At 46.9% G+C, this 21237-nt stretch overlaps 1 protein-coding gene and 1 long non-coding RNA gene across 2 annotated transcripts in view; one reads left to right on the top strand and one right to left on the bottom strand.

Moving 5' to 3' along the window:
• LOC308467831 overlaps positions 1-21237 on the top strand; it is a 702857-nt gene that overhangs the window by 110638 nt on the left and 570982 nt on the right. The gene's annotated exons all lie outside the window — the stretch shown is intronic.
• LOC308467645 (inositol polyphosphate 5-phosphatase OCRL-like) overlaps positions 17831-21237 on the bottom strand; it is a gene marked incomplete at both ends in the record, with an annotated part of 361324 nt that continues 357917 nt past the window's right edge. Inside the window, 6 exon segments of the mRNA XM_080989375.1 lie at positions 17831-17946; positions 18030-18141; positions 18958-19085; positions 19786-19870; positions 20394-20443; positions 20446-20500. Coding sequence (XP_080845501.1) covers positions 17831-17946; positions 18030-18141; positions 18958-19085; positions 19786-19870; positions 20394-20443; positions 20446-20500 — 546 coding nt within the window.

Raw genomic sequence — 21237 nt, 5'->3', positions numbered from 1 at the left:
CTGTTGCTCTTCTAACTTCAAGGCTGCAATCCTGGTCCCACTTATTTGTGAGTAAGCCCCATTGAACATAATAGGCATGTTCCATGAGTTGATTGTGGTTTGGATTACGTTGCAAAATATTGCTGTGTTTCCCCAAATCCTTGGCAGCATAAAATTTCTTCCTGGAGATTAGTTCTTCTTTGACACTCTTGTTAGCATTTCGCTCCTTTGTTGCTGGATGTGTGATTGTTACATCACATGTCTGTGTTTACTTTCTAGGCTTGGAAAGTCTGAGAACGGAAGTCAGTCTTATCTCTTCCGCTGTACTGTACTTTTGTACTGTTTCTTTTTTTCTCTCAGAGAAGAGAGAGGATGCCATGGTTGCTTTCTCCTGTATCTATTGCTTAATAAATCAGTTACAATGCTACACTCACGCTCCACGATCGTTTCTGCTATACTCTGCTGATAGAGTGTGCACGTCTTTAGATATGTCTTTAGATATGTGTCGCTGGTGCACACCAGGACTGATTTGTGAACGTCCCGGGCTGCACTTCATCAGGAAGACGCCCAGAGAGGTCTGTCTCATTCCAGGGGCTGCGTGTGGCCCCCAGGCGTGTTCTGACAATGGTTTGTGAGATTTTGACCAGCTTCGGCCCATCTGAAGCTGATACAGGCTCGTCTTATCTTGAGCCCAAGCAGAGTAGTCCACACAGCAGAAGGATAAGCAGTATGTGCCACATTCTTAACTTTATTTCCACTCTATGCTGAGAGCATACAAACATGCATCTTGCCTCTGTGAGAGCAGAGAAGCAACCTCATCTCGGAAACAAAGAACACCAAGAGAACAGTGAAAAACAGGAAACCAGTGTACGTCACATCCAGTCTCCCATTCCCGTGGGAATCCAACAGTAACTCTGACTGTGGAATGTAAACAATTGTCTTGTGACAAGCATTTTGCTGCACAGTGAGGGAAATAGAAACCAACATCCTCCCCCTTTCTGTGAACATCACTGGGCAGCATGTTCGTACAGTATCAGTACAAACCCAACTTCTGCACATAGGTACAGTGTTGATCCCTTGATACAATCTTGGACAATACATCAGCAGGAATTTCATTACCTGGCATATAGGACACCGTTACGAGTCCCTTCTGAACACATTCCCTAGCATGTTGCAGTTTCAATTGCAAATGCTTTGTCCTTTGCTTACATCCTTCAGAATTCAGCAAAGCCAAACATGCTTTGTTGTCCTGGTAAACCTGGATTGGACATTTGACAGGAATTTTCATGTCTTTGCACAATTGTAACAACCATTCACAATCTTTAAGTGAATAAGACAGTGCATTCAGTTCAGCTTCACAAGTACTTAAGCTAACTGTTGTTTGCTTCTTGCATGACCAATCAAAAAGACCCTGATTGTACATGTAGCAAACTCCAGACGTGCTTTTCCTGTCTGTAGTGTCACCACCAAAACTTGCATCTGCAAATATTTCAAGACCACCAGACTTCTGATTGTTAAATCTCAGTCTGTAATGCATAGTGCTTTTCAAATAGCGAGCTATGCATTTCAGAGCTTTCCAATCCTTAACAGTAGGATTGTTGACTTGTCTGCTTAGCAAATTACAGCTAACAGCAATGTCGGGTCTTGAACATCTGCTTAGCCTCCCTCACAGAGGGTTGTTCTGAAGATACACTCAGGAAAACACCCGAGGCATGAAGAAGAAGAACGAGGAGAATGGGGTATGGAAAGGGGGGTGGGGAGCGCTCCCACCCCAGCCGCTCCAGGATGGGAAGTGCGTCCCAGGAGAAGCAGGATTCAGGCGGAGGAGGACGTCGGGTAGGGTGGGGGTTGCCAGGAGCAGCACGATGTCCCTCGAACCCCCGGCTTCCACTCTCCAGGCAGGCGCCCAACGTGGCCAGCTGGCAAGGGCTCTTTCTTACTCCAGCCTTGGCGTGCAGATCTCGGGTTCAGCCCCAGATCCAGGTTCTGATATTATGAGGGAGAAAACATCGCTCTGCACCTTTCCCACATCATGCATACTTCTATGATGTCCCCACTTTCCCCCCTCTCCCAAAGCCTCCTACATTGTAAGCCTTCCTTACAGGGGAATCATCAGAGCCACCTGTGCTGCAGAGCTTCTGGCTGAAAGGCGACTCATGGAGATTTGCAATGACTGCTGCAATGCACCCCTCATGATTCAGATTGTATCATTATAGCCTTATTGTGTTTATTTGTTGTTGATATATTAAATTTGTATAATCTTAGAAGCGGTGTGGCTGTGAGTACCATGAAGGAAGCCTGCACTTTGTGATTTGCCAGGGCACTACTGCAGGTTAGGAAGGAGGAAGAGGCAAAGATCCCTTCCCCACTAAAACATGTTTGCACTCAGGGTGTTTCCAGAATGTCAGTATTTTGTGGAAGGGATTCAGGTCCAGCCCAGAACTTCAGCTTTTCCAATGAGAATGGATTAAAGCACTCTGACCATTCCCTTAGTAGAGTCTAACCACTGTGTTAAGTTTTGGGCAAGCAAGACATGAACGCAAAACAAACAAGTGGTCTTCTCCTCCGGAGGAACCTCTGCACTGTAAAAATATTGACAGCACACTTCCAGGTCTTTGGCATCGGCATCCCAGAACTGTGAAGGTTGCCTCAACTGTTGAGCAACACAGCTAAGGAAGAAGGAGTGGAGTGTCTCCGGGGGGAGCATAGCTCCCATTCGCTTCCAAACACACAGACAGGACAGTGTGGTGGCACCCAGAGAATAGTTGCAGCAGCCGGATGGCTGGCTGAAACACACACCATTGCACTCTTTTTGAATGGGATTCAATCTGAATCAGCCAGTTAGTGAACTTGGTGCTCCTGTGCAACAAACCCACTAACTGTGTGGAAATGACTGGAAAAATTAAAAAAGGAAAATCAAGGCTTTCGACTCTTGGTTTCCTGGAAGAAGATCAAAAGACTAACCTGGACTAGAAGAGACATCTCATTAACAACTGGAGAAATGCCAAAGAACTTTGGATATCTGCTTTGTTTTTTTAGTTTTTTTAAATGATATTTATTAAAGTTTCAGATAAAAAGAGATACATCGATAAAAAAGAATTTAACAATAAAAAGAAAAATACACAATACAAAATACAAAAATAAAAAGAAAAAAGAAAAAAACAATTAAAAACAATTCCATTTTTTCATCACTACTTTCGAATTTACTTATTTTCTGGACCTCCTCGTACCTCCCTCTTTTGTATTCCAATTCAGTTTATTTGTCCAGCAATTCCTTTCCCTCTTTTTTAATCCCAATCCTTAATCTTAATATATTATAACGCCTGTGCAGCTAGAAACCATTTAATTTCGATCCAACATCACTCTAACGGCAAAGTGTTGAATCCACGTTTTTTAGGCGTGCCTTCTAGGTGTGATTTAACACTGCATTTGTTGGAGTTATTGTTTAAAAAGTGGAGGATCCATGAGGATCCGTGTAGATCCGCCTTTTACCCAGAACCGAGGCATCTCATTAACAACTGGAGAAATGCCAAAGAACTTTGGATATCTGCTTTGGAGGTTTCTGATGCAGTATTAATTTAACAAGGAGCCAGGAGTGAAACCGAAAGTAGACTGACCAGCTAGCTGAATCCAATTATATTGCTATGGGGTGGGGGGGAACCTCTAACATTTTCCTTTTTGATACTTGTACTTCCAGGGTGAACTGAATGGTGGGGGGGGGGTGTGGAGGAGAGGCAGAAAGAAGAGCTAACTTGTCCGTGGCTAGGGGGCGCAATCTGGACGGTTCTGCCGGGGCGCAAGATCACCTAACTACTGCTCTGCGCCTCTGGACCTGGGGTGGATGGTGCTCATTGGGACTGGGAGAGTGGAAGGCAAGGAGGCCAACAGTAGGTGGCGCCAGAGCCAAGGAGTGGCAGAGCCAATGTGTTCTGTATCTGAGATTGAGTGGGAAGGGGCTGGCGGCCACCGCAGTCATCCCCTGTCTGCCCTCATGTTGCGGCCAGAATCCACTGGGCAAATGCTCATCTTGCCAGAGTCTGGGTCTTCTGCTGTTGCTCTCTCAGAAACTGTGCCCAGGTGGGATGCTTGGTTTTTCGTAGCTGCTTCATCCCTGAGGAAGTTGGAGGTGACGCAACTCCTGCATCTCTGACGTGGGAAGGTTTGGAGGTATTTCAAATTCCCCCCTTCTTCCTTGGCTCCCTGGAAAGAAGGCATCTTTACATTTTGAGCGCATTTCACAGGCCAGGAGCCAAGCACCCCTTCCTGAGGGGAAGAAGAGGCCCAGAAAAGATGAGCCCTTCCCAGCCCAAAGGCGTTCCCCTGAGATTCAGCTTCCGGGCTATGGCTAACCAGGTTAGGAGCAGGAATATTGGGAGCGGGAAGGAACTGATGTCATCTGCCAGAGCAGCTGGCTAATTGAAGGGAATGAGGTGATAACAAGGCTTTCAAATCTGAACTCTTGTTTGCGGCTGATTAGGATAGAGGGAGGTGGAGAACAAGGGCAATTGGAAGCAGACTCTGGGTAGTTGGTTCCTTCTCTTTGTTCGGGTTCCTAGGTCACACCAGCAGTTTAAATGGCAACACTCCTTTGCAAGGTTGTCCGCCTTTTTAATTGTTTGTTATTGGAAAATCAATCAAATGATAAGTTGCCTCTGCCAAAGGGTTGCATGACATCTGGCTGAAGACTTTTTGTGCTAAATGTTGAAGCTATGCTGGTGTGTGTGTGTGTGTGTGTGTGTGTGTTGCAGAATGGTTTAATTAGCTCATTCTCCTCCTAGCACATCGTCTTCATTCAACTCTGGCTGTTGAATGAATGCTTTCTTATAATCCTTCTTATGTTTAAGTGGGCTTTGGCCTCCTTCCAGACAGCAGCTTGAAAGGGAAGCAGAGGAAAACTCAAATGATGACAGAAGGCAGGGGCATCCAACAACCAAGAGTTTTGGTTTGGATGTGACACTTTGAGAATTCCCCAAGCCATCCCGAAGCCCCCATTTCACTCTGGTCCATCTGAGTATCTCCTTTCCACCCATGCCTCCCCTCCCCCCCAAATATTCACAATTAAGAAATCAGAAAACAACCCCCACCTCTCTTTCGACAGAACTAGATGGACTGATCAGGCATAGCAACTCCTGCAGAGAGGATAAAACCAAAATGTTTCCAAGGGACACATTTATCAAACAAGATATCTGCCCATAGCTCAGTCAGTAGAGTGTGAGACTCTGCACCTCAGGGTCGTGGGTTTGAGCCCCACGTTGGGCAAAATATTCCTGCATTGCAGGGGGTGGACTAGATGACTCTTGTGGTCCCTTCCAACTCTACAATTCCATGATATCCTGTGAGGAGTAGTCAACTGAGTTTTACTCAGAAGAGATGCGTCAAAATCAACACAGCCACGTAATTTGTGCCCATCAATTTAAACAGGTCTGCTGCGGAAAGGACTGATGTTGACTACAACCCTGATGTTTTCTGATTATTTTATAGAGTGTTTCCCTCAATACCAAAAAATGGAGGCAGAGACAATTTACTGAATTTCAAATCCACCGAAGCTTTATTGAATGAACGAATCAATTTATTACAGTCACAAACCAGAATATGGACTTATACAGAGATAGAGAACATGTAGAAGAAGAAGAAGAGTTCGGAATTGATATCCTGCTTTATCACTACCCTAAGGAGTCTCAAAGCGGCTAACATTCTCCTTTGCCTCCCCCCCCCAACAAACACTCTGTGAGGTGAGTGGGGCTGAGAGACTTCAGAGAAGTGTGACTGGCCCAAGGTCACCCAGCAGCTGCATGTGGAGGAGCGGAGATGCGAACTCGGTTCCCCAGATTACGAGACTACCGCTCTTAACCACTACACCACACTGGCTCTCATATATATGCAGGTTAAAATCAAAATCTATAAGCTAGAACACAGTAAAGAATACAGATGTGAAACTATTAAAATGTGTAGTTTAAGACCTTAACCGCTAATTTAAAATATGCATTTCAATGCTTTATTATAATTAAGGCAGGTAAAATAATTATTACTCTTAATAGTATTCATTGCTATGAGGCTTCTTGAAGCAATTCAGAATACAATCAACATTAGCAGAAGACTTTCCTTTACAAGGACAATTTAAAAAGCAACAATTTAAAAGCAATAAAAAAGTAATATTGCATAGGAAAGAATTCTAAAACAACAGCAATGATCACAATTAGCAACAAGACACAATGAAACAGCAAGCAAAAATTGCCACTCCATCATCGCTGAGCCTTGAAACTTGTGTCTTATCCCCATAATCGAAACTGACATCAAGTCTTATGTCATCTGGAAGAGAATGAAGGAGAAGAGAGATGAATTTCTGCCACATTTACTGATTCACCAAATTGACCTGGCCCCCATTCCACCCTATTTACAAGGAGGCTTTATGGATCCTGTCTTTGGTGGCAACGACTCCTTCCGAGCCTGCCGTTTGGCCATCTTTGTGCTGCGGCAGGATTTCACAGCCACATGACCCAGGAGGTCTGCATCAAGCAAGGATGCTGCAGCTACTGAGTGGGCTCTCCTTAGTCTGGAAAGTGCGTCCCATGTCCCCAGGCTGTGGGTGTTACCTTCTTTGGGGCAGAAGTGAGCCAGCTCCAGAGGGACGAGAGCATGCTGTAGGGAAAAGAAAAGACCGTACTGGATCAGATGACTGATCTGATCCTCAACCCTCCCCCCCCCAAATAATGGGTGCAAGAGAACATGGAAGCAGACCCAAGCCAGGGAAGACTTGCTTCCATCATGGGATGAGTGAGTTCTATTGCCTGGCCCCAAGGTGGAAGTGTAAGATCAAGGAAGAGGGCAGGAAATGTCTCCAGCCTTGTCCGGCATCCCAGGAACACACATTGTGTTGTGTGCCTGATACCAGACTGTGATTCCTCCTGTGGGAATCCTTTCACAAGCCACTCTGGGAGCCTCTTGGGGCTGTGAAGGTGCCAAAGGTGAGAGACTTACCTTCAGGCAACTGAGCCTTCTTGCATAGGACATCAGCCAGCTAATGCCACTGGCTGCCAGTTGCCTCTCCGCTGCAATCACACTTGTTGTGTAACCTCTCAGTTCCTGTGGGAGGAAAGGGGACCTCAGAATCAGGAGGCTGGTCTGGGGGAAAGAGGCAGACCACTGTGAAGCCCTTTACACTCTCAGAGAGAGATCCGTTTCTGTTCTAAAATGGCAATGTCCTCCAGCCCCAAATTGTAGCTCTGCATCCAAGGCCCTCCTTTGGCTGTCTGGGCAAGTGGGCCTTTGCTGGCTCGTCCATGTGGCCAGCTTGCCTTAGAAGAGGGGAAGGGCCCAAGAGGTGCACTGCTAGGTGGTGGCTTCTCCATGAAAGCTTTCTAGGTCAAACAGCCACTGAGGCCATCAAGATACTTACATTCATCAGCAAGTTCAGGATCTTAGTGCTTGGGGCCTCCCAGAGGAGGCCTCCCAGCATCAGAGTATAACGTTCCTCTAACTCCTGCAGGCAACGGCAATGAGGGAGAGGATGCGCCAAGCAGGGGAAAGAGAGATCAGATGTTGAGCAATGGGAGCAATGCTTAAAGCGTGTGAAGAAGAAACAACAACTAGAGAAGTCAAATTTCAAGGCTAACAACTTACCTGCTTGTCGGGCTCAGTTTTGACCTCAATGACCGCCGCAAAGGCTGCATGCACAATCTTTTTTTTTTAAAAAAAAAATTTATTGGGGTTTACAATAAAAATAAATATAATAAACAGTATAACATATATCTTAACATAATTTCACATTTTCTTTGGACTTCCTCACATCTCCCGCTCCCACTTTCATCGTTGTAACTTTTTGCCAGCAATTTATTATCTTATTTGTATTCTTATGTCCCATCTGTATATTTATGATCTTATAATTCTCAAAAAGGTTTGTATTTTCTCAATCTCACTTATTATCTTAAATCATCTAATTTAGTGGTGCTCAATTATTTATGATCTAGCATCCTGCTTAACATTCACTCAAATTACAATGTTTTTGTAAATAATTCTTAAATTTCTTCCAGTCCTCCTCCATCTTCTCTTCTCCCAGGTCACGAATTCTGCCGGTCATCTCGGCCAGTTCCATATAGTCTATCAGTTGCATCTGCCATTCTTCCAGTGTGGGTAGATCTTGAGCTTTCCAGTGCTTTGCAAGTAGTATCCTTGCTGCTGTTGTTGCATACATAAAAAATGTCCAGTCCTTCTTTACCACCCCTTGGCCGACAATACCCAAAAGAAAGGCCTCTGGTTTCTTTGTGAAGGTATACTTAAATACCTTTTTCAGTTCATTATAAATCATTTCCCAGAACGCCTTCACTTTAGGGCAGGTCCACCAGAGGTGGAAGAATGTTCCTTCACTCTCTTTACATTTCCAACACTTATTATCAGGCAGGTGGTATATTTTTGCAAGTTTGACTGGGGTCATATACCATCTATATATCATTTTCATTACATTTTCTTTCAAAGCATTGCATGCAGTAAAGTTCAACCCAGTACTCCACAACCTTTCCCAGTCCTCAAACATGATATTGTACCCAATGTCCTGCGCCGGCTGCATGCACAATCAGGCTGTGGAGCTTCAGTGGTAATTTGGGCTTCATGAGGCTGGAGAGAAGGAGGGAAACCTTTTTAGACTCTGTCTCATATTGGGGGGGGGGGGGAGCATCAAATACATTTCATTCTCTTGAAGTTCTAGTGAATGCATGTGTTAGCTTAAACCACTTTTGACAATCAAGCAGCGTATAGATTTTACAGGGTAAAAATGAATAAAGGTAAAATTAAAATAAATACGCGAGGGCACTGTTTATGTGGCAGTCTACCTGGCACTTGGTTGCAAGCCTCTTGGTCTTAGTTAATCCCACCCCTAAAAGCTGAGCCATTTCGCAGTCATCTCTAGACAATATATCTTCTATTTTCTCTCTCACATCTCCACTCATTCTGTAAATAGTTGCTGCATAAAGAAAGCTTTTTGAACTCAAGAAACCCAAGAAATTGTAAGCAATTCTTCCAGTCGAATTCACTGCAGTGGCAAGGTCTGGTAACACCTTTCCACACTCTGCTCCCCTTCCCCCCGCCAGCTCCTCATCAAGCTCAAAAAACCCGGTATACCTCAGTTGGTAAAGGGCTTCCAGCGCCATAGCAAGGGCCAATTCAGGCTGCGTAAAGCATGCAATCCGTCCCATGAGATCCTGATAGAGAACAGAGGGAGGAGGGGGAAAACGTCAGTTCCCTATGGACATCAGGTGGATTCCTCCAATCCCAAGCTCAGTGCAGGAATTGGCAATTTCATGCCAAATGCCTGCACAACCCTTCTCTTGGCCAGACCCCGCCAGGCCTTCCTTCTGCCCAGCATCCCCCCAATCCCATCCCCAGCTCTCCTGCCCACCTCACCCCTGGATACCTCATGCAACCTCTCACTCACCGCAATTGCCTTGACAGCCATCTTTTTTGAATACCTCAACCTGTCCTTTTCTCTCTGGCGGGCCTCCGAGCAAGTGGCCAGCACGCAGCAGAGGAACATCTCATCCTTCTCCAGTTGCTGAAATGGCAAGAGTCAGGCTGTCAGTTCATGGCAGGAGGGCTTCTCTGCATCTGAGACCGCCAAAATGGGGGTATAAACAGCACTGGTGGATGGGGGGGTGGGGGGTGAGGGATTTCGTATGTACTGTGCTGTTTTCTCAAATACTAACCACAGGCGATGCCCAGACCCTGCCAGTCTCTGAACCATCTGCAACAAGAGAAGAAGGAAAGGACATGGGGGCAGGTTAGTTCATTTCTACTTATTTTCCACAGTTGAGGATTAGAGCATTAAGGCCACCCCTCCTTATGCTCCAAAATGAAAAGGAAGCATTGGCTCACGTGGGCCCACAGCAACCCTGGACTTCTGGGGGACTTTGCGGGTCCCCTTCTTCTTGCGGGCTGCCATGTCCCTCAGTCGCCTGAACCTAGAAGAGAAGGAGAGGGGCAGACCTGTTAGGATATTTCCGTTCCACCTTAAAAGGAAGCAGGCTTTGTGAGTCACAGAGTCTGCGCATTTCCTGTTCACAGGAAGTTTATGTTTTCTATTGCTTTCGTTTCTCTCTCTCTGTGTCTGGAGACACTGAAGCAGGCAGTCATGTTTTTTTTGTTCTGATCAACGCTGAATAAAACTTGTAAATAATGCTCTCCTGAGTGCTACTTTTGCTGTGCATTATCTGCTGATAGAGTGTGCATGAGCTCTGGAATGTGGCAAGCTATTTCTGAAAGCTCATGTCGCTAATTGCTGATACTGCGTGTCTACGGGAGATCGATGGACATCCGGACACGGCTTGGGGCCATGATGGACTTTCTCTCCCTGGCGGTATCCCAACAAGACCTTGTTGTTGTTGTTGTTGTTGTTGTTGTTGTTATACCGCCCTATACCCACAGGTCTCAGTTACAACCAGTGCTTTTTTCTGGGGGGATGCAGGGGTACACACACCCCGAAACATTTTGTGAATCTTTGCACTTTTGTCCATTTACTGTACTGCATTTATTTCCCCCGATTTGAACTATAACATGGTGATTTTCTTGAGTCAAAATGAGAGTACCCCAAACCTTTTGAAAAAAGCACTGGTTACAACATAAAAAAGCACTAGAAAAAAGCACTGGTTACAACATAAAAATTGCAATATAAAAACACAAAATGCATAATAAAGGTGAAAAACAACCCAGTAAAGCCCCCTCCTCAACACATTTCAAAACCTGAGACAGAAGCCTACAACCAAAATGGGGTGGGTGTGTGTAAGAGAAGACAGGGAGTCTTTGCAGCATAGCCATAACACAAATACGGGTGGCCTAACAGTTGCAGGCAGACCCATATCATTTCACACACTACTTTGGCTGCAGGACATCGTATCAACAAGGAAAGGAGCATTTGGTGTTGTTGCATCTCCTCGGGTATTTGTTGATTTGTCGCCACGAGGGGTTGTAGTTGTGGAGGTATAGTTTGATGAGGTTTCTGGTTATTTGTACCCTAGGTGCCCACTCACACACAAAAACAAATCTCCCTGCAGCCAACCAAAGACCACCAACCACACCCTAGGTCACCCCCCAACCTCTCTCACCACCAAGGAAATGCAACAAGGGAATAGTAAGTGAACCCACACAAGTGATGCTAACACAAAACCCCACACATACAGGGGAAACTCGGGAAATTAGAATATCGTGGAAAAGTTCATTTATTTCAGTAATTCAACTTAAAAGGTGAAACTTCTACTTCTCAGAGGTCAATCTCTATTCTCTATTTGCAATCCTTGTTTTGCTGATTTCATTTCATATTCTAATTTTCTGAGATTGTTAATTTGGGGTTTTCATCAGCTGTACGCCATAATATCACAATCATAACAAATAAAGGCTTGACATATCTCGCTTTGCATGTCATGAGTCTATCTCATATATTAGTTTCACCTTTTAAGTTGAATTACTTGAATAAATGAACTTGTCCACGATATTCTAATTTTCCGAGTTTCCCCTGTACACTAAGTAGAAGAGAAGCATTGCCACCCGACCCCCCCCTCCCCCCCTGTTCTTCCTAACCCAACACTGCATGCAACACTAATGCCTCACAACAAATGAAACTGATCTGTAGAAAACACAACTGGAAAAAAGAGACAATGCACCGTTTTTTTGTAAACTAAGAAATCTTCAATCATTTGTTTGTTTATTTATTTATTATTTAAAACACCAGCAAAGGAAAGGAGCAGGAAGGAGTTATCCAAGATGATCGTGGCCTTGGAGAGAAAGCAGATGGAGGGAGAGCTTTGAATCAACTCATTTGAGAATGCTGGTGGGACCTTCTTCACATCATGTTTAATCCGTTGCTGAAATTTGCAGGCAGCCGATGCTACAAGGACAAGTAGCCTGCAGGGCTGGGAAGCAGATTACACCAATTGTTGGAGGAGAACAACAGCATCTCTTACTATTACTCAGCATAGCAATATAGAGCTTCCAGGAACAGAGGCACTCTACCTCTGAAGCAAACAGCTAGAGGAGAAGCAGCAGGAGTGGGCTACTGCTTGTGAGTTTGGACTAGATGGGCTTTTGCTCTGATCCAGCAAGGCCACTTCCGCCTACAAAGGAGGTGGAGTTGCAGGCGACTGAGGGAATCCCTGGCCGCTTCAGCCCCTGGACAGCCAATCGCTGGCTCAGGGAGCGTGACCAGCCCTATTTATCGCCGCCTACCTCATAACAAATCGTCACAACTTTCTGGGTATTGGCGGTTAGGCATTGGTATTGGTATTGTTCTGTAGATGGAAGAGGGGAGGAAGCGCCATCACCTGCCCCGCATATTGAAGGGTAGTCCGATAAAGGATTCTGGGGTGTGTGGCCCTGTTCGAAGCCTATGGAGGTGAGGGCCTAAAGCACGCCCCTGAGCGGTGACCGGGGGGGGGGGGGTCCGAGTTGATGTGCATCAGCAGGACTCCCCCTACTGGTGGTCAACCCTTCCCGGACTTCAAGCGGACGGGCTGAAGCCGGATAGTCGGTTAGGACCAATGCCTAAGCCAATACCACTCATCACCTGTAACCACTCAAGTTGTGGCCATATTTAGCCCATTAACCTTAAATAATTGTGTCATGTGTCTTTATTTCCACTTGGGGGGGGCGGGAACCCGCCACGCAATAGGGCTCTTTTTGTTTTTTTATGCACCCACAGACCCCAAACGGCTCTCCACAGGAACACAGTGGTGCATCTCATGTATGGGGGGGGATTCCAACACTCCCCCCACCCCCAGCAAAGCAAAGATAAGGGAAGCATTTCCAGCATTTAAAAGAGCCCTCAGCATAATGCTGTTAGGACAGCAGCCCTGCCTGGAGAGCGAAGGGGGCTGCTAGGAAGGTCGTCAAAGCATCAAGGCATAGATGAGCCAAAGAATGCAATGAAAACTCTCTTAGAGCCAGAGTGACTGACAGGAAGACTGACAGAACCCCTGTCTGTTGCAGTTGATGGCTGAAGAGTTGAGAAACGGAGAAGGGGTAGAGAGAGGGGGGGTGTATAGTGGCTAGAATTCTGGACTAGGAGGACCTGGGAGATCCGAGTGCAAATCCCCACTCAGTCATGAAGTGCACTGTTTGATGTTGGGTCCAGTCACTCTCACCCTAGCCTGCCTAACAGGTTTGTTGTGAGGGGGAAAATGGGGGGAAAGGCAAGCCATCAATGCCACCTTGAACTGCTTGGATGAAAAGTGGGCTATGAATGTAATAAAAAGCATCCCCAAATAATGATCATGGAAGGTACCCTGGGGATCATCTAGTCCAACCCCCTGCAATGCAGGAATATGCAGCTGTACCTTATGGGAATCGGACCTGCAACCTTGGTGCTATCTGCAGCTCCCTCTAACCAGCTGAGCTGCAATGAGATTTGAGGGAGAATGGGAAGGCGGGGAAAGGGGGTGGGAAGAGAAGTTAAGCTGTTCAGGAAGGGGTTAAATTCCATGGGGATGCTGGCCGTGTGGGGGACCCCAAGCCCTCGCCCCAGAAGATTACAAAAAAGAAGCAGACGAAATCCTACTTACAGATTCACGATGCTGGCCATCTCTTCAGGTGAAATCCGCTCCTGTTTAAACTCAACTGCTTTAAAATGCTCACACAACACTAACCCTGAACCTTGCCTCTAACCCTATTGCTACTCCTCTCTGTCTAAAATATACAGGAAAATATGTGCACAAAATATACAAATGAAAATGAAATGATAAAGTGAAAGCAAAGCAAAGCAAAGTCTACACCTATCTCCCCTGTTGGTCCCTCGCTTGCTTGCTTGCTTGCTTGCTTCTCCGTCCCAGTTCAGCCAACTCCTCCCAACTATCCCTCGACGGGGATGTGTAGCTTCTGTCTTTTCTACAAGCAGCACGAGATATCACAAAGATGGGCAGGACACTGTTTCCTTGACAACCCATCCAGCTTGACCCTGAACTAATCTCCCCCCTCTTTCGTTGCCATGTTTTCTCCCTAACCTTGGGACACCTGCTGTTTGCAGCTTTACGAATCACTTTTTATCACAAACAGGTTCATCCATTTTCTGGCAACGTTTCTCAAGAGAGGCCACCCAAGCAATTCACCACCCACAATTTGCGGACACCGCTATGCCATCATATTGGCATCAGGTGTTTTCCAGGCCAGTGAATGTCAGCAACCCCTTCTTCTAAAGCTGCTTCCCCAGTTTCATCCAAAAGAGAAAGAAATGCCATTTGGTAGCCCATTGAGAAGCTTTGGGAAGTAATGAAATACATTTCTGAAAGTTATTTATGGATGCACAAGGTCACCACATCTTTGCTTAAGGTGAATGGAAAGGAACATTTCCCCAGGCGGCACACCACTGTCCCCGAATCTCGTCCGCTGCTTGGTCATTTCAACAGATTGTGTGTCTTAGTAAGATTTTGTACATTTGAGAAAGCTTTCCCTTGCCTACAAATGAAGTGCATGATTTTTCAAAAACTTATTAATGCCCTGTGCTTTTACTTCTGGTGTGGTAAAAAATTGCAGAATCTGGCTATCATTTAAAGCAGTGTAAGATGCTGGTTTACGTTTCCCCTCACATTTGGTGACTAGGTAGGGATATGCAGTTTTGTGTTTTGTTTTTTGAAGAGTTCCTAAGGAGTCCTGCTGCTTCCAAGTTTTATTTTGGGGGTTGTTGTTTTTGTTTACAAAAAGGTAATCCAGTTGTAACCTTTTTCTAGGTACAATTCTGTACATTCTGGTACTACCTGTTCACTCATGGTCCCTCCAAATCCCTTTGTTTCTTTTAGCAATGTGTCCTTGTGTATCTGCATAAGCTTTTCAAAGCCTGCTACCTTTGCTTACAGAATTTCTCCTTGGTCTGACTCTGTGGAAGGCACCATGCTATTCCCCTTTAAATTAGCCATTTCGACAGAAAACATGAGAACTGGAATTTTGCTCTTGAATGGATTTTTGGATCGCCTGCATGCCAAGCACATACTTCTCCCACTGGGCCAGCACCCTTCCTCAGTGACTGAGCTCTCATTGCACACAGCCATCCAGCAAGCAAAAAAATGTTCTTGTTAGAAGGGCAGAGTGGGGAGCAAGAGATTCAGGGGCCGGTTTTAGACCCACAGTGCTCGGGTTTATTCTGTTGCCTGCTTGACATTGTGCCTCCTTCCCCCTACCTTTTATTCCTATGAAAGTTTCACAATGTCGCTGCTTGGGATTCTGGATAATCTATGGTGTTTTTCTTTTCAGTTTTTTAAATTAAATTTCCAAAAAAAAAATTTAGACAAACAAACAAACAAACAAACAAACAAACAAACATCCTAATTGCAATTAAACCAATCTTGATAACATTGTTAAGTGACTTCCTCAAATCCCCCTGGTTGAATTTCATTGTATTTCATTTTAACAGTTTTCCAAAATCAATCTTCTCCAAAAAAAATAAAAAATAACTTGATCACTTCACATCTTTCATTCTTTCTAATCTAGCTTGAAACATCTTAATTCCTATCCTTACATATTTAAATCCTAAGCCTATCTCGTATTTGCAAGCTTTTCCAATTAGGTTATCTTGACATATTTAGCTAAATAATCTTTGAATTTTGTCCATTCTTCCTGGTACTCCTCCTCCTTCTGGTCGCGGACTCTTCCCGTCAGGTCGGCTAGCCCCGGGATGTGACTAGATGCTTGTAATGTATGCCAGGCAATCTGGCACAAGTGGGTAGGGTTGCCATCCGCCCGGAATTGCCGGGATTTGGCCGTTGGAAACAAGTGTCCATGCGGGAAACGCTTGAATGTCCAGGAAAATCCAAACGTATAGCAATTCTACACGTGGGGAGTAGGGACGCAAGCACAAATCAGAATAAAGCAAAGGCTGGGAAAGTTCAAACAGAAACCCACACACACACACTATTCCTCAAGATTTGTGTTTAAGACACAGGATCATAGAATTGTGGAGTTGGAAGGGACACCGAGGACCATCTAGTTCCCTTATTCCCAATCAGGGGTCCGTGGCCCCATCCCTTGCCTCCCTCCAACTAATTTTCTCTCATTTTGGCATGGCAATAGCATACATTTTATGGACGGTCTTGTTGTTTTTAGTATACCTAAAATCCTTTGCTTATTACCCCACATTTTGTTCAAAAAATTGCTTTGCAGAGGTAACTACCATAGAGTTATCAAATTTTTCAAAAGTAGGGGGTCTGCAGCTTGGCTTTTGAAAAATAAGGGGTCCTCAGTAATCAGCCAATTAGGAACCACTGATCTAGTTCCATCCCCTACAATGCAGGAATAATGCAGTTGGCCTATACAGGGATCAAACTTATGACCTTGGCATTATCAGCACCCCGCTCTGAACATCTGCGTCACCTTCAGAGTTGTTGTTGTGGGAGCTGTAGTTCACCAAAGTAAATATTGAAAGGATCCTCTTTTCACATCAAGGACAGACCATGCCAAACATCTACCTTATGCACAAAATTGACTCCCCAAGCTCTTCTTGTGTTTTAAGACGCTGGGATGTGGGGAGCCGGAAATTCCACTGGGCGGGCAGAAGCCCCTTTTGTGACTCAATAGAGCTCTGTCTTCAACCCCAATTTTAGTTTGGAAAACTCCTCCCTTTTTCTTTAACACACTCCCCTCCCGCCACTTTCCTGCATTCCACTCTTTTCCATATCGAAAGCAATTTCTAATGTCCACTGCCAGGACCAGCTGAGGATGTTTTTGCTTGAGGCAGAAACACCCTGAGCCCTGCCTCTGCTTCTCCTTTAGGAAAGGAGGCTGGAGAGGAGCAGACCTCCCCTCAAGAGTCTATGCAATAATTCGCAGCCAGCTGCTGCTGGGCTGAAACTTGCAAGCTGCACGCAGTATGAGGAAGGAGAGCAATTGAGAAACACCTTGGGGAAGCAATGTAGCCCTCTTTCTGCACCTGCAAGCCTTGTTGTGAAGAGCGAAGTCAGATTCCATGGTATCTGCACGACCTGATGCCCCATGCAGCACCCCCTCTCCACAGCCTCTCCCTCATGTGTGCTGCGAGGGCCCAAGGCGGCTCCATTTGGAAAGTCTGGCTGAGCTTCAGAGCAGTGGAGAAACCAGCAAAGGCAAGTGTAGCTCCCCTCCAAACACTAGAACAATCTCTGCACAACAGATCTTTCATTTTGAAACAACCGTTTCCCAGTAAATTAAGAGTGTGGGTGCACCAAGTACAGGAACCCAGGACAGAAAAGCAGAAAGACAAAGTTGCAGAACTTGGGGTCGGGTGGGGAGCCCAACCCAACCCAGCTGTACCCACGGCCTCAGCTCCCCTCCTGCTGCCCAGCCTGCGCCCCCTCCTCCTCCCTGGTCCCTTTAGGCAGTGCTTAGTGTTTCATGAAGAATGAACACCCTAGAACTCTACTTGGCAGAATGGGGACAGATAGCTGAACTATAGAGAGCAGGCTAAGGCGTACGTGGGCCACAGTGGCTGCCCTGCCCCTTCTTGATGAGCATCAAGGCTGGGGGGACAGAGAAAGAGGTCCTGCAATCCCAGGACAGGCCAGGAATCCTTATGCCTGGTACCCACCAAGAGTAGCACATGCTCAGCTGCAGCAGAAGGGGAGAGCGTGGACTACTGCGCAGGGACTGAGAGCAGCAGTGGTGGTAGGAGGATGGGCAGGGGAATGTCTGTCCTCCAACAGGGTCCCTCCCCAAGCACCCTGAACCTGCTGCCAATGCCCTGGAACCATGTGGAAAGCCAAGTGTGCAAGCGTGTCAGTAGTCAAGTGGAAAAGGTGGAAAGGGCGAAGCACAGGGAAGGGAGCTGGCACATGGCAAGATGGCACAAGGGGAAGGGCAGGCACCAGAGAACAGAGGCTGGGCCTTGCCTCTTCCCTCCCCACTTCGTCTCCAGTCACGCTTGGCACCTTTCGTAGTCATCCGCCCCCAGCAGGAAGCCCAGGAGGAAGCCGATGGCACTCGGCAGAACGTTGGGCAGAGGCCGTAGCAGGAGGCTGGCGAAGAGGGTGGCTGCAGGGAAGCGAAAACATTTGCATGAGAGGAGGCGGGAGCAGGAGGAAGGCCAGCTCCCAGCCAGGACAGGCAGGCCTTACCTAGCATGTTGCCACTGACGTTGCTGCTCTCAGAGTATTTCAGCAGCTCCCGCAGGAAAGCCACCACGAAGCGGAACACGTTCTGGTGCGACCGCGGCAACTGGCAGATCACCGGCAAGACAGGGAGGGGCGGTTTGGAGTTTCAGTGCAGAGCTTTGCTAGAGGAGGGGCATGGATCACTAGCACTGTGTACTTGTTATGTTTGCAGTTTTAGACCTGGCATAAAAAAATAGAATGTTTAAAATGGTAACCGGACTAGAACTCTGCTGGGAACTTTGGGGAATAATACAACTGTAGAGTCGGAAGGGACCACGAGGGTTAACTAATCGAACCCCCTGCAATGCCTAAGGTGGGGCTCGAACTCAGGACACTGAGATGAAGAGTCTTATGCTCTACCAACTGAGCTATCTTGGGGGAAGGGCCATAGCTCTGCAGTAAACCACCTGCTTTTCATGCAGAAAGTCTCAGGCTCCACCCCCAGCATCTCCCAGGAGGGTAGGGAACATCCCTTGTCTGAAATCCTGGAGAGCCACTGCTTGTCAATTTCGACAATACTGAGCTAGATGGCCCAGTATATGGCCGCTTCCTGGGTTGGAAATTCAAGCAAGGTTCACTGAAACAGGTGGGCTATTGTTACAAGTCCTGGTCAGAAAGCAAAAAGACAACATGTGCGCACCCCACCCCCCTCCACAACCGAGAGGGATGGTTATCAAAGGAGACATCAGCAACCTCTGCAGTTAACAAGGCTTCCCAGACCAGACTAGCCCTCCTGCCAGTGTGCTGGTGTACTGGCTTTCAGGGATGTTTTAGTGGATTTCCTGTTACTCGCGGCAACATTTGGACTAGATGACTTTGGAAATCCCTTCTGATTCTATGCTTCTGTACACACCGCAGACCAGCCAGGAAGAGATGGGGCTCTGGGGCCGACCTGGCGACAGAGGTGGCTGTCATGTGAGCACTCAAGGCAGCACTGATACAGTTCATAGCAAAGGACTGGTTCTGGCACTGCCTCCAGGAAGATGAGCAGAGCTTCGGCCACCGAGTGGTCACTGCCAGCTATTGACAGCCTGGCAAGGAAAGTGTTCTGTCCTGTTACCTGCAGCCTGCCTCCTTCCCAGGCTGGTCCAAAGCAAGAAGCTTGGTCCTTATACATCTGGGCCCACCTTGCAAGTTCCCCCTTTTGGCGCAAGGTGGACCTTGAACCCGCAGCCCTGAGATTAAGAGTGTCACGCTCTACCAGCTGAGCCATCCCACTGTAATTATCCCACACCTCCCCTCTTGACGAAGCTGCCTGCAAAGCTGATCTGCTGAGGAAATGTCCTTCTGCAGGCATGGTTTCAATCCAAACAACAAATACTAGTGGTCAACTCCAAAAGTGTGGTCAAGAAACCCTGCTTGCCAAAGAACATTGAACACGCCCTTGAAGCTCCTTTGCAGCCATGCCTTTACCTGTCTCCACACCTGACACCACGTATGACGCTAGATGTGGGGCCTGCGGGCCTGTCAAGGTTCCCCACCTCTGCTCTATCTAGCCAGGCTGATGTTTTCAAATGGGGGTTAAAGCTGTTAAGCTGTTTGGATGCATGACTGGACTTTACTGTGGGCATTTCATTGTGCTGTGTCCCAGAGCCTTAAGGATGGAGTGGCCTAGGAACCTAAGCCACCAGGTATATAAAAGTGAGGTCCACTCCAGCCAAGAGCGAAAGAAAACCACCAAGCAGCCCTACTCCCCAACAATGCCCCCCAAAGAGGATACGGATCGTCTCGGGAATGCTGGTGTCCAGGCACTCAGTTATCTCCTGCAGCTCGTCCTGCATGCCCGGGGTCTGGAAGAGGTCCTCCTGAAACAGAGTATCACCCATGCGTTAGGAAGGGATGAGGTACATCCTGGATAGCATGAAGAACAATCCAGGCCTGGAGTGCATAATGTGAGGTCGAGGAATGCCACAATGGAGAGAAGCCCATCACCAAGAGAGCTGGCACAAGGGCTGAGAATTGTATCCCGCCTGCTTTCCACAGTAGCATTCCTACTACCCTTCTCATGATTTGGGGCAATGGGAGAGTGAAATCATTCCCCGCTTCTTCTAGTGGCGAGTCTCAGAGAGCCGCTTTGCTAGGGAGAGACAGACAATGGTTGTGAACACTTGGGTTCTTCTGAGTCGCTCTAAGGAAGACCGTATGCTGGATGTCCCACCCGCTGCCGCTCCACCAAGGTGCCACTATACTCACAGCAGGAGCTTGTAAGAGCGAATCGGTAGCTAAGATATAAATCAATTGTGACGTTTGGAACCTGCACACCCCAAAACTGGCACTGGATTCCAGCCCACACCCATCCTTTCAATGGTACCGTCCCCCTCAGCTCACCTGGTGGCAGGCATTCTTGAAGAGGTGGTCCACCAAAAGCCAGATCTCTTTGGCCGCTCAGTGGAGTCATCACCATCCTGGGGTACGATATCCAGAAACTGCTTCTCCTGGAGGTCCAATGACAAGCGGGACTGGCATGAGAGCCTGACAGAATGTGTGCCTGTATGCATTCTTTCCTTGCTCCAGCTGGGTGGACAAGTCTTGCCCTCTGAGGCCACAACTAGGGCTGGGCGATAGCTGGCTTTCAACACGGTGATATATCACTAGCTAAACACTGCAATACACCAATATATCGCGATGTCTGAAATATGATGGAGCTATGTAGAGGCATTGGCTGGCTTCACGGTTTCCCCCGCATTGTGATTTTTGCTGCCCCCTGCAGGAGGGCAGGGGAAAGCTGAACCGGCAGAGTCCACAGGGGCTGCAGGAATCTCGAGAAGCATTGTCTGGCTTCACAGTTTCCCCCCACATGGTGTTTTTTGCATAGTACACACACACATCATGATTCGCAATATATTGCCAGGTCAGAAATTATGAAACCAGTCTCACTATCTAGACTTCAAGCTGATTTGAAAATATATCTATATTGACATATCGCCCGGCCCTAGCCACAGCAAGCATCTCAAGTGGGAAAACAAAAAACAAATTGCTCGCACCCCAAATCCAAGCTCCCCCTCCCCCTATTAATATGCAGCTTTTAATCCTCCCACTCCGGATGTGCAGTTCACCCAAAAGCTTACTAAATATGCAGCTGTGGACATGAGGTTTGGCTAACATTTTATTTAAATTGCTGGAACCTGCCCTGGGACCTTAGGGTGAAGGGCAGGAAATAAGTAACAAAAAC

Source organism: Podarcis pityusensis, assembly GCF_964106645.2.
Source record: "Podarcis pityusensis genome assembly, chromosome: W".
Lineage (NCBI taxonomy): Eukaryota > Metazoa > Chordata > Lepidosauria > Squamata > Lacertidae > Podarcis > Podarcis pityusensis.
Note: the sequence above shows the minus strand (reverse complement) of the source record. Positions and strands in the feature narration are given on the sequence as shown.